Raw genomic sequence first — 14,108 nt, 5'->3', positions numbered from 1 at the left:
TTAACCTAGCGATTCAACGAGGAAATGCTGCCAGCATCTTCGGCACAATGCCGCAGGGGCCTTTTTTAGATATAGTTTAGTTTAGGATAGGATAGTTTTTATCCCGGAAAAGTGCATAGTCCCTGCGGGATAGCGATAAACAAAGTCAAAGCGGGCCGGGCGGAGTCGCGGGCAACAGCTAGTAAATATAAATAAGTAGTATATAGTGTACCTATAGTGTCCTATAGTTATACCTAGTAGGATAAATGTGGTATGAGAAATTAATAGTAATTGGATACACTAATAAATTACCATACCAATTACCTCTACCTCCAGCTGTCATCTTATTGTTTGAATTTACCGCAGCAGCCATTTTTAGTTTGGTGGGAAACTTTGACAGGTGCGGTCGCGCGCGCTAAAACTTGTTTTTTTTTTATTGGTCATGAGAGCGGAGACTTTCAGCCACTAAACAATTTAAACTTAATGTTGCCATGATTTTTTCTATTTTCAAATTTTGGTAAAAAAGTTTACAAAGGTGTATTTTAGATAGGTAGGTAAACTTTATTTTATAACCTTAAAAAGTGTGGTGCGAAAATAATTGAACTTTTTCATAATTTTTGTTGTTCTTGGTGTTTAATATCTGGTGAGTAGATTTATTACTGAAAACATCGTTATTTTAGACAAGTAAGTAGGTAAAGTTCTCAATATTTAAAAACGCAAAGCAAAGGTTTTTTGCCACTTTTCGAGGAGTGAAGGTGGGGTATTACAGTGCAGCAGGGCTACTACGAAACTCGAAGTTCGTGTCGTTCGGTCCCTCTGACACTTGTACAGCGAGAGGGACGATACGACACGAACTTCGAGTTTCGAGTTTCGTAGTAGCCCAGTGCCCTTAGTGTATGTTTTCGGTTACAAAATACGTCTCGATCGCGTTCGCGTTAAATCCCAACTTGTAGGCAAACACGAACAGCGTCTCTAGCGGGCCAGTGTGACATAGGCTACTTTTTATCCCGGAAAAATGCACAGTTCCCGAGGGAACAGCGCGAGATAATCGAATTCCACGCGGGCGAAGCCACGGGCAAAAGTTAGTGTTATAATAAAAAGTGGCAATCCTTAGTCTTACTTTCACTATTCGTATATTTATATGTCCTTTAGTCTGTTGGCTTTGCCTCGATACATATAAATTTCAATTAAACTGAAATCTTACTAATTTATGGAGCTCAATCTTGTTTTCTAACTTCTTGAATTGCAAATCAAATGTTGTTTTTTGGGATATTTGGATTCCCGCAGTATTAAAATGTAGCTGTGTGTACCCATAATCATTCACTTCAACTCTCGTGGCACTACCTATAGCTCTCAGATCGTTTGCACAAACTTTGAATCCTTTATTGCACTCTTAAACCAAACCATTCTGAAACCGGTTATTTAATAAAATCATCAACATGCGTTGGCTGATAAGGAAAATCATTATGAAGTTATACTTAGGTCAATTCACTCTGAGACACGTTTTTAGATTCCGTAGATCCGAGTGAAAATAAGCTCCTAAGCTGTTAAATATTAAAGTTTTTTATTATAGAAGATTATACACAACACAAGATACAGTAATATAATAGGAAACAAAATTAATAAAAACAACATAAATATACCTAACTATAAAAAGAAAACACCATCTAGGAGGCCCTCCTGCGGCATAGACCCCAACACACTGGCGGCATTACCTCTCTGTACAGTTAGAGAAATTCGCTGGGAGAGTAAGCGCCAGCTCTGGGGTCTCCTGAGGTCTCTATCAGCCGGGACGACATGGCTCCCATGAAGGCCTTCATGTCAGCCGACCAGGGACCCATTGTCTCCACTGCTAGCGCCGCAAACTCATAGTCCTTTAAAAGAGAAGAGTATTTGCGGCGCTTGAGAACTTGGGCCTGGTCAGCTGCAGCCCCGGCTTGTGAGTGGGTTGCCTGAATGTGGGACTGCGCGAAAGTGTCGACACACGTTGCGTCCCACACCAGAGCCCTACCCAGCTTCCATGGCACCAGAGTAGCCCCGTCGGGGCGCTTACCATCGTCTCTGGCCATGCCAACGGGTTCAAGGATTGCGGGCACAGAGACGGTGGCAAGCGAGCGGCGGACCAGGTCATTAATGGTGCCATGGCGGAATAAGCGACCAGCGTTAAATTCGTTTTTAATACAAGCTTTTTCTGCTGACTATCCCTTTTTGTTCTTGCATCGCCATCCAAATTACATTTCCGTACCAAATTTCAAGTCGATTTCTTCCTGCTTCGAGTTCCTTCCTGCGGAGACGATCCTGGCTGGACTACCAGCGGCCGTATTGCCTTACGTTTCTGAAGTTCGCGATCGCAATCAAATGACAGTTTTTGTATGCGAAATCTGTCATTTGATTGCGATCGCGAGTGTCAGAAACTTTACGCGATACGTCCTGAGGTTGTCACTGCCAGATTATTGTATTGTCACCAGATTTACATAAATATGCCAAATTTCAAGTCAATTCGACTACTGGAAGTGGGTCAAATTCAAGTTTTTTGCTAATGTCTAATGGTGTATAGATAATGGTACGGAACCCTTCGTGGGCGAGTTCAACTCGCAACTGGCCGGTTTTTTTTTTCAAATAGTCTTTTTTCGCCCTAGGGACCTCCACTCCTGTCGCCTCAAGGCCTCTAGGCCTCTAAATTTGAGCCTGGTCAGGAATTAAACGTTTCGACGGTACAGTCGATGAAATGGAATCATGTACCAGGTTGGAACCTTTTCACAATCAATTTCGCTATGATTTCTTTTAGAAATGTATGGGACATCAACATGGACATTAGTAGAACAAAAGCTCCACCTTGTGGCACAGGTAATAAGGCTCACGAGTGTTTTGCCCGCCTGTTCCAGTGTGTTATGAATATTAATGTACGATAACTATTTGCGTCAACTTCTGACACAAGTAGTTTCTCTTTGAAGTGAAGTATTCATCCATATGTAAATTTCAGAATTAAATTATTATTATTATTTTATTTATGACTGTGGAAGCAGTCTACACTTCCACTGAACGTAGATAATAGTTAGTGTAACTAAAACTAATTTGTAACTAAGGGACCCCATACATCGCTGTATTATTATTATTTTTTGTATTTTTTTTTTATTTAATTGTATACTGTAGTTTTTAAGTATTTTAATTGTAATTACTTTATGTTGAAAAAATGACTTTCTGCCAAGTTTCTTGCGGCGCTTTCTTCTTGGCAATGATGGTCTTTCCGAAAGCGCTGGTAGTTTAAAAAATGACGTGTGGAAGTGCCCATTGCGGCCTATTTACTGAATAAATGATTTTGTTTTTTTTTATATTAGTAGAAACGGGCCATCGTTCGTATGCATCAATATTCGTAACACACTGGAACGGGCGGGCAAAACGCTCGTGAGCCTTACCCATGAAGGGTTTTTGTTGAAAACATAGAACAGTCTAAACACTATTTACCAACAATAGTCACTCGAGATTAGGATGTGATGGTAATACTGATTGTTCTCAGTGATCCTGAGAAGCGTATATTGTTGCTTAAACCCAAAATTGGTCGAGTTAAAATATAGTATATTTTTCAACGAGGGACTAAAATAACCCAATATATACCCGGTGGTTAGCCACTCGAGCTTTAGCGAGGGTGTCTATTTATCCGAAGGGTTTATATTGATTTTTAGTTTCAAGGTGAATACTCTATTTTTCACTTCGATTGCGAGAAAACGCCATCTGCGAAAGAATTAATGCATTTCTTATTCCTCCAGTCCATAAAACTTTCATAGGTTTTTAAATAAATCTTTCTAGATTTCGGCGGCAAAAGATTATCAATTAGGTATTTCTTTTGCTCTTTGCTCGACATCATGATTTTCACTATCACTTGACGACATTGTGAGGACAATCAATTTATTTTAATCGTTTATGATTTACGCTCTACAACAACTTCAAAGTTTTCGCGGTGTAGTCTGTCAAAAAAGAGAAGAAATTAAAAAGTGGCAACACTTTAGTGTCATCCCTTTCAAACCCTGTCAAACCAAAAAGGGAGGACACTACAGTGTTGCCACTTTTTAATTTCTTCTCTTTTTTGACAGACAATAAGTATTTTTATCCAACCAGAAACAGATATAACAAAATCGCATCGGCTAAATGGTCCATACACAAACTGGAATAAATAGAATGGCGCCACCATCTACGCGGAAAAAGCATAGAACTAAGACCACGCAGACTAAGAACGTAACATTTTCGTCATGAAAATGGTCCACACACAATCTTATTTTATGCCAAAAACTAAGCAAGTACTGGCTGTTTGAGTTTATCTAAGTCACTCGAAGTAAATAAAAAAAAAAAACTTTTACTCCCTAGGGACTAAAGTACTCACTTTACTCCCGCCTCGTAAGGCTATATTGACCTACTTTTAGAGTATGAGAATAGAAAAAACCCTTCATATCTCGCAAAATATGAAACCTATGAGTATGGGTATAGTCTATTCAATTCAGCGCAAAAAATTACATCGAAAAGGACACCTCACTTGCCTAGTTTGTAAAATTTCCATTTGTTAAATGTTGGCCCCTGCCCATACCCCCTGGGAGAGGGTAGGACGTCTAAATTTTGGTACGACTCAGCAGATCCTCATTTCTAGTGCCAAGATAAAAGTTATAAACAAAGTTTCATTGATGTACATATTTTGCCGCCAAAATATGCCATTTTTCCTGTGCTATTGGTACAGTCGAATTCATAAACTTTTCAAATTTTTACTCACAAGTTTATTAACTCGACTGTAACTATTCACTTTTCACGATGGTACGTCTACTTCAAAAGACCTTCAGTTTCCTTCAATTCTCGTAACTGTAGATACTGCAATGATTATTTATCACTATAGTATTGCAGATTAGAGTAAATTACTTTAAATATGCATGCCCGTTATCAACAGATATTGATAGCAATAAATTGATCATTAAATTCCACGTTGTAAGGATTATCTTGAACTAGATACCACACTGGGGCTATACGTAAAAAAAACCGGCCAAGAGCGTGTCGGACACACCCGAAATAGGGTTCCGTAGCCATTGCGAAAAAAATAAGTAATATTTTTCTAAGAATTTCGTATTTTGTACGGAATATTCCAAGTTTAGGTATATTTTATACCTTAGGCTGCTATTTACTCTTAAACTACCAATAATTCTCAAGCAATCTTAGCCGCTATAAGTTTCCTTGTAAATTTGATATATTTACTAACATTATGAATTTTTTCGAATTTTTCCACCCAACAGTTTAGATTTTAGAGGGGAACCCGACGCTCGATTTTAATGAAAATTTGCACTTTAAAGTTGAATATTTCGCAAACAGATCACTAAATAGAAAAATCGTCTTAGCAACCCCCCAATAGTTCTAAAAGACCTATCCAATCCAACGATACACCACAGTATAGGGCTAGTCGAGAAAAAAAAATCACCCCCACTTTAGGTCTATGAGAGGTACCCTAAAAAAATGTTTTATTTTTATTTTATTTTACTACTTTGTCGGCGTGACTGATAGCGGTATTGCCAAATTACAGTTTTCTACTACTAACGGTCTTTGAGCTTAGCCGCGGACAGACAGACAGACGGACAGACAAGGCGAAACTATAAGGGTTCCCTAGTTGAATCACGATGAATAATAGCGATGGACAACCTCCAAGCTGAATAGCGATAGACATCCTCCACGCTGAATAGCGATGGACAACCTCCACGCTGAATAGCGATGGACAAATTGGAAAACCTATTAGATTATAGTATTATATTAGTAATTCTTGGCCCATCACTAGCGGTAGGCAAATTAAGAGATTCTTATTCCGTTATCTTATCACTTATCACAGTGTAATCAAGCGCGCCTATAGTTTTAATCGCGCCGCCTGCGCAGCCACAGGTAACGATCATTATTTATTTACCAATTAAGTATATAAAAAAGTTTTTAAAATTAAGTTTAAATTGAAACCTTGTTTGACTGTCTACATGATTTCTCTGACAATAGAGCTTTAAATGCAAGGTTTGATTCGTCTCGTATAACTGAGCTACTTTTGTTCTGCAACTTTCTTTTTATTTTGTCACTGAAGTGGAGCGGACTAATTTTAACGATTAAACTTTGATGATGAATAAATTATCTAAATTTAATTAAGTTATTTGAAAATGTTATAAGACAAAAGTAGCTCGGTTATGAGAGAAGAATCGAACCTTGCATTTGAAGCCCATGCTTAGAGACATGCTGTATATTTGTATTGTTAGTCAATTAGTATACCTATTCGTACTTACAAAGTGTCCGAAATAACGTCTTTAGGAGGTGATACACTGGTGAAGGAAGAATTTTAACCCCAAGTGAGTGTCCAATCAAATATGACGGTTGACAATCGACCAGTGAACCTACATGACGACTTTCATAAATCGCGTGGCGGTTTATAAAAGCTTGCACCTCAAAATCGATCACTTTTCTGAGTGAAATTAATGTACGTTATTTAAAGGGTTAATATTGTTAATGTATTGATTTGAGATAGGTACATGATTTTTACAAGCTTTTATTTAGTTTCACCCGTCCCGTTGTGTCTGTCTGTAGTCAAATCTGGCAAGTTAAATTCGACCAACTTCCAGTAGTCGGATTAACTTGAAATTTGACATACTTATAGAACCCTACACTTACTTTTAGAATGGTAAGTTAGGGGACTTAGTATTTTTTACTTTCACAGGGACACTTTTTTAAACTGTTAAATATTCAAGTTCTGTAGATTGGCACAACGTTTTAAGATACTAAATGCAGTATTTTATTTAAACAACCCATAACATTAAATACTAGTGAACCATTTTTTACACCAAGACGAAACATTTAATATATGCACAGGGACACGAAATTTATGTATGGAAGTGAAAATGTGTCTCCTAGAAAACCAATAATTTATCCATAAATTATAAAATGTATTACTCTATATTTTGTTCAGTTGTCGGTTGATAGTCTAATTCAATTATTATATATACATAGTAGAATCAATGTATGTCTTATAATTTTTGAAATAAAATAGATTTATTAAAGATATAACATTTAATTAGTTACTCCATCATAATACAGTTTTACCCCCTTATTCATAAACGACAATCAAACCTATTTTAGTTAAAATGCCGCTAAAATTCGTTTGTCCTTATCTGCCACTTCGACATTTGTATTTGTTAGACAGGGACAAAGCATTTGTTAGTTAACATAGGCTTGTTAAGTTTTATGAATAAGGGGGTTAGCCTTTAACTTATACATAGCTGTGCAGTAAGATGAGATACGGATAGGGACATAAAAAGAGATACAATGTGTGTTATTTTTCATTTCCGTTAACTTTAAGGGAGCATTCAACAGATCAAATGAAGTTAAGTTCTCCAAGGCACTACAGGCCTAACTCTTACTGTTCAAAAGATACTCAAGAATAAAGATTATTAATTACAATGGTGAACCAGTCAATGAAAATATTTTTCATTAATAACTAAGATTTGGTTTTAAGTCCGTAACTATATAAAGTCGTTTTGTTTCTCACATAAGTATTTAGCAAAAGAACATTAAAAAGTGATTTTTTCACGTCTCCCTATGTTACGAGTATATAATTATAGTTTTTCTAATTTATAAATACCTACTAAACTTTTGATACTAAGCAACGACTACCAACATAATAGGTCTGCAATTACGTGCAATAAATGATATTATTATTATTATGTGACGCCGATTATAATTTGACCTTTAATAATGACTGTGATATTAAGTTAGATTTTTTTTTAGTTTTTCGAGATAAAAAAATTAATTAAGTACCAGGTAGTTTCCATCAATGATGCCGTCTGTCGAAGTTAACGTAAATCAAGAAAAATACGGTGTTGGTACAGTCGCCAGCACCAATTATTGGCGCAGCAAAGCTTGCATAAATATCTGCTCGTACGACCCTATTTCCTGTGTTAGATATTGATGCAGGTGATGATCATACAATTAAGTAAAGATAGATTTGCGTGTTGTCTTCTCTCTTGTTCAGTTAACAATGTGCTAGTTAATGTTACATCGTGACTAATGAAATGACAGACTCATTAACATTAACTACATGACTGGGTATTATGTGCTGACGTAGTTAATTTAGTTTTGCCTATGAAATTATCAACCAGAACCATAATCATTCTCATTGTTTAATTTGATAGGTTATTAAGGACCTTTTGTAGTTGATTAAATAAAGGAAAAGAGTTTATTATAATAACAAAGGCAGAATAATTAAAAAAACCGGCCAAGAGCGTGTCGGACACGCCCGAAATAGGGTTCCGTAGCCATTAAGAAAAAATTAAGTCATATTTTTCTAAGGATTTCGTATTTTATACGGAATCTTGCAAGTTTATAAGTATAGGTATATTTTATACCTTAGGCTGCTATTTAAGAGTAAAACTACTAATAATTCGCAAGCATACTTGGCCGTTATAGTTTTTCTTGAAAGTTTGATATACTTACTTACTAGCATTCTGAATTTTTTCAAATTTTTACACCCACCTGTTTAGATTTTAGAGGGGGGGGGGGCGCTCGATTTTAATGAAAATTTGCACCTTAAAGTTGAATATTTCGCAAACAAATCGCTGAATCGAAAAATCGTCTTAGCAAACCCCTAATGGTTGCCACGTGCCACGAAATTCTGACGTTGATACCGATGTATTCTTATCAAGCTATCATCACGAGGGCAATCATTATTTTCTTTATCATACTAAGCCGATGACCTCTTTTATTAAAGGTTTCTTAATAAATGGCATGACCACAGATATAGATTGCACTAGATAACGCAAACACCTCAATGTGTATGAAAACCAACCATGTCACTTTTTTATATCTACTGTGACGTCTCAAAAGCGAATTAGCGATGTGAATTCCCCGATCTCCGCGCAAAATCGATTCAAATGCGCCGCCCCCCCGCGCCTAAGGTATAAAATATACCTAAACTAGGGAAGATTCCGTATAAAATACGAAATCCTTAGAAAAATATTACTTAATTTTTTCGTAATGGCTACGGAACCCTATTTCGGGCGTGTCCGACACGCTCTTGGCCGGTTTTTTTATTTAAAGAAAATAAAGGATAAAAATACTAAGTGTATTTGTTTGTATTTGTTTTTCTGACGACCATAGGTACATACATTGCTACGAAATTTGAACGTTGAACATCGGTATGTTTATTGATAAGATACTCATAGTTTCTATGAGGATTGTGTTGGCGTTAGATTTTTTGCAGTACAATATTTAGGTGATAACATACTGACCCTTTTGGTGTCAGATTGACGTTCTCCTAAAAACGGCATAGCGTAAAACTGACAATACAAATTACGATTATAGAGTTAGAAATCAGAGGTTTTCAGTTATTTAATTAACACCAGAGAGGTAATGCTGCCAGTGTCTTGGGGTCAATGCCTGGGGCAGAAAATTTGGATGACGTTTTTTTTTTGAAACATAGTTTAGTTTATAAATAGTTTTAGTCTTGTATATTAGATAGTTTGTAAATAAAAGTATTAACACCTTGTACTTAAGTACATGGGCTACCGGTTTTGGGCAAGACGGAACCTAATTTTGTTTTCAGAATTCGGTAATCCTGGGTTCTCCGTACTCAGAATCACGAGCACTACCGTAAACTGCTTCAACTTTGCCTTCTGGCCCCAACATTGCCTGATTCGATTTAGAGTCGATAACTTAGCACTCTTATAGGTTTTAAACTTTTATCTACACGGGAATTATTATAACGGGGGGATAAAAGTTTAAAAACCTAGAAGGGTGCTAGTTATCGACTCCAAATTGAATCAGGCAATGTTGGGGCCAGAGGGCAAAGTTGAACCAGTTCACGGTATTGATTTTGACGAAGAAAACAAACGTTCCTGATTTCCCATAAAAAAAATGTGTCCATTTCGTAACGACCCATATAAACTGCTATCTATATGAAAAATAGTCACTAAACTGACAACATTAGTTCAGCGACTTTTAAAAATAATAAGTTGATTCAGCCGGTGAAATTACTGGCACTTGAAGTATCCCATCTTAGGCCTCTAGGTTGGCAACGCATCTGCAATACCCCTGGTGTTGCAGATGTTTATGGGCGGTGGTGATCTCTTTCCATCAGGAGACCCACTTGCTCGTTTTCCATCCAGTCGAATAAAAAAAAGTAGGTACTCGTTATTCTGAGTAAGGAGAACCCAGAATTGACTAATTCGAAAAAAAAGCTATGTTGCGTTATTTAAAGTAAAAATGCCCTTTTGGATCAGGCTGAAACTCCAAAACGTGTTTTCCCGGAGATAAGACCAACCTAGTAGAATTTTCCGCCCTCGAAAACCCCCACAGAGGAAATTTAATTGTTTTCGCTCATTTCATCAGGAGGATCAAAATCAAATCTTCTGTGTTTTTCTTTTTTGTTTTTAGCAACCGCAATTTTGGGTTAGCAACCACTACTGCCAAATGTCAAATTACTTCTAACAGCAGCATAATGTTTAGTGTTAGCAACCACTACTGCCAAATGTCAAGTGACTTCTGACAGCAGCATAATGTTTAGTGTTAGCAACCACTACTGCCAAATGTCAAATGACTTCTGACAGCAGCATAATGTTTAGTGTTAGCAACCACTACTGCCAAATGTCAAATGACTTCTGACAGCAGCATAATGTTTAGTGTTAGCAACCACTACTGCCAAATGTCAAATTACTTCTAACAGCTGCATAATGTTTAGTGTTAGCAACCACTACTGCCAAATGTCAAATGACTTCTGACAGCAGCATAATGTTTAGTGTTAGCAACCACTACTGCCAAATGTCAAATGACTTCTGACAGCAGCATAATGTTTAGTGTTAGCAACCACTACAGCCAAATGTCAAATGACTTCTGACAGCAGCATAATGTTTAGTGTTAGCAACCAATACTGCCAAATGTCAAATGACTTCTGACAGCAGCATAATGTTTAGTGTTAGCAACCACTACTGCCAAATTCCAAATGACTTCTGACAGCAGCATAATGTTTAGTGTTAGCAACCACTACTGCCAAATGTCAAATGGCTTCTGACAGCACCATAATGTTTAGTGTTAGCAACCACTACTGCCAAATGTCAAATGACTTCTGACAGCAGCATAATGTTTAGTGTTAGCAACCACTACTGCCAAATGTCAAATGACTTCTGACAGCAGCATAATGTTTAGTGTTAGCAACCACTACTGCCAAATGTCAAATGACTTCTGACAGCAGCATAATGTTTAGTGTTAGCAACCACTACTGCCAAATGTCAAATGACTTCTAACAGCAGCATAATGTTTAGTGTTTGCTCAGTTTTTCAAACAGTTCCAAAACGGTGGTTGCAGTAAAATGCGTGTTGCGTACGTCAAGGAGTTTAATTCATTGATGCGACCATGGAACCATTTCACAGTCAACGTAATAGTGACATTGCATTAAATAACAAGGAAAGTCGTAATAACTTTCCCTTTAGAAAAGGTTCCATGGTGGCCTATGAATTAAATTTCTTGACTGTACCTACCCAGAGTTTAATTTTTATTTTTTATATATTTAATCAGTACTGGTACTGGTCAGAATTTTTTAATTAGAGGAGACAAGAAGTAGAGTTTAGAGGATCCTAAGAGTACTAACTGGTCTATACTACGAACTGCAAAGTTCGAACTTCGCATCTTGCCGTCCCGGTGACGATAATATCATTTAAGACGAGAGTGAAAGGGAAGGTACGATGCGACTTTAGATTTAAAAATTTCTTAGTAGCCCCCTGACTTTATTGTTTTTTTTACAGATAAAATGAACACAATGACTCGCAAAGAACTCGGAAACCCACTGGAGAAGCTTTGTCACCCGTGAACGAGGCTGTGTTTATTTTGTGATATTGGTTAAGTGTTTGTGTACATTTGTGGATATTGTGAAATAAAACATGGAGGAATCAGGCGTTAGGAAGCGAGAATCGGTGAGTAAAAATCAGTGCAAATTAAAACCACAATACACACAATAAATACAAAAAATAACAAAAACTAATTTAAAAACTATTCATCTATATTCAGGCAATCAGTAAAATATCAAAATCTCACATGCTCCTCATTTTATTTGCAAAATAGTTTGGCCGGGGGGGGGGGGGGGGCCTGACAAAAGCAAAAAAAAAAAAAACCATTTTGTCGGCATAGTTGCTACGTAGGTATACATATATGTTTTTTGTAATGACGTATTTGTTATATATTGTATTAGTGTGTTAATAAACATAATATTACCCGGTTAAATCCCGAAATTTCAATTTGTCCGCCGGTTCTAATTGATCACGTGCGACGCCACGGGTAAAAGTTGTATGGTTGAATTATGTTTGTTTTTAATATCTCACGATTCATCGCTCTCACAGTCTGTTCTCAAAACAAATTCTGCAGACATGAAATCAACTTCCTATTTGACAAATAAACCTGTTTGTTTGGAAAACGTCACTGTCCGCTGGCACAGTTACAATACCTCACGGAGACGAAGCATACAGGTTTAGGCTGCGTTATTTAAAAAAATATATATATTGTGTTTCATTTAATTCAACTTAGTTTTGACACTGGCCCTTACATCTCGCAAATATTAGGAATAACAGTTCAGAGAGGTAATGCGGCCAGTGTCTTGGGGTCAATGCCTGGGCAGAAAATCTTGACGACATTTTTACTTTGTAATTTTAGTAGCTTATATTAAGTTTTAGTTTTCTAATTGTATTTTATAATATTCACTATAGCACCATTATTTATGTTATTTCCTGATACATACATTACATACAAACATCACGCCTGTATTCCAAAATGGGGTAGGCAGAGCACACGAAACGTTACCGCGTCGGAACCACTTTTAGGTTTTAAGTTAGACAAAAACGGTACAATAGTGACAAGTTGCTAGCCTGTCGCCTACGGTATACCTTAACCTATATCCTGATAAACTAGGATTTAATTTGAATTTATTATTTATTTTGCTGACTGTACTTTTTATTGCCTGTACTCATATTATCACCCAAACTACATTTGCATACCGAATTTCAAGTCGATGCCATTAACCGTTGAAAAGTTCTGTCCTGTGGAGACGATCCTGGCCGGACTACCAGGATGTCACTACCAGATTATTGTATTGTCACGCAATTTACATAATTATACCAAATTTCAAGTCAATCCAACTACTGGAAGTTGGACAGACAAACAACGGGACAGGTGAAACTAAATAAAAGCTTGTAATGTAAAATACCTCATGGTACCTAACCAGGGGGCGCCGATAAAAAGGGTTGGACGTTTAATTCTTTAATGCCTACCTTCTCTCTGTGAGTTACACTAATATGACATGCAAACCGTTACTAACCGCTGCCAAGCGTTCAGTACCGCATCAGCTTGCGATAAAACAACAATAAAATATACAATTTATGACTTCTTGGTTACGTGCCTTTTAAGTGATTTGTGTTCTACAAGAAACAGTTATTTAAACAACCTAAGTATTGTTCTAGAATTTTGAACGGTAATATCTACTCTACTTGATTCTTTATCAGTGATTCAGTTTTTTTTCTTGAAAAAAATTTTTTTCTTTGTCAATAAAGTGCAGCATTTCTCGGTTAAGTTTAAAAAAACTCACATTGTTCGTGTAAGGAAGGCCACTAGGCACAAAAATAGGCAAATTCAAGGTAAATCTCATATTTTTAAAACATCATTTATTTTATATTGAAACGATTAACGATTTCTACGAAAGCAATGAGGGGCTTTCAGGAGCAAATAATCGATCTAGCTCCGGGAAAATGCTCTTTTTTAGGGTTCCGGAGCCGAAATGGCAAAAACGGAACCCTTATAGTTTCGCCATGTCTGTCTGTCCGTCCGTCCGCGGCTTTGCTCAGGGACTATCAATTTAATGCTAGAAAGCTGTAATTTTGCACGGATGTAAACTATGCCGACAAAATGGTACACTAAAAAACTAAAAAAAAAAGTTATGGTACCTCCCATAGACGTAAAGTGGGGGTGATTTTTTTTTCTCATCCAACTACAAGTACATCCCACCTACATCCCACACTACAAGATAGCTTAGTTTAGAAAGTTCTAAGCGTACAGACTTTGGGAAGTGACATTATTTTATAGTAGTTTACCCCCTGTTT

General features: G+C 36.9%; 1 protein-coding gene across 4 annotated transcripts in view; it reads left to right on the top strand.

Moving 5' to 3' along the window:
- The first annotated feature begins 372 nt into the window (after positions 1–372).
- The window catches only part of CNT2 (Concentrative nucleoside transporter 2), a 28,821-nt gene continuing 15,085 nt past the window's right edge, over positions 373–14,108 (top strand). Inside the window, exons 1-2 of one of the 4 annotated variants that reach the window (XM_074108495.1) lie at positions 373–529; positions 11,769–11,936. In XM_074108495.1, coding sequence (XP_073964596.1) covers positions 11,904–11,936 — 33 coding nt within the window. In that variant the 5' untranslated portion in view covers positions 373–529; positions 11,769–11,903. The other 3 variants (XM_074108493.1, XM_074108494.1, XM_074108497.1) reach the window with 3 other exon arrangements.

The sequence above is a fragment of the Choristoneura fumiferana genome, chromosome 27 (assembly GCF_025370935.1).
Source record: "Choristoneura fumiferana chromosome 27, NRCan_CFum_1, whole genome shotgun sequence".
NCBI lineage: Eukaryota > Metazoa > Arthropoda > Insecta > Lepidoptera > Tortricidae > Choristoneura > Choristoneura fumiferana.
This window is presented reverse-complemented; position numbering and strand designations above follow the sequence as displayed.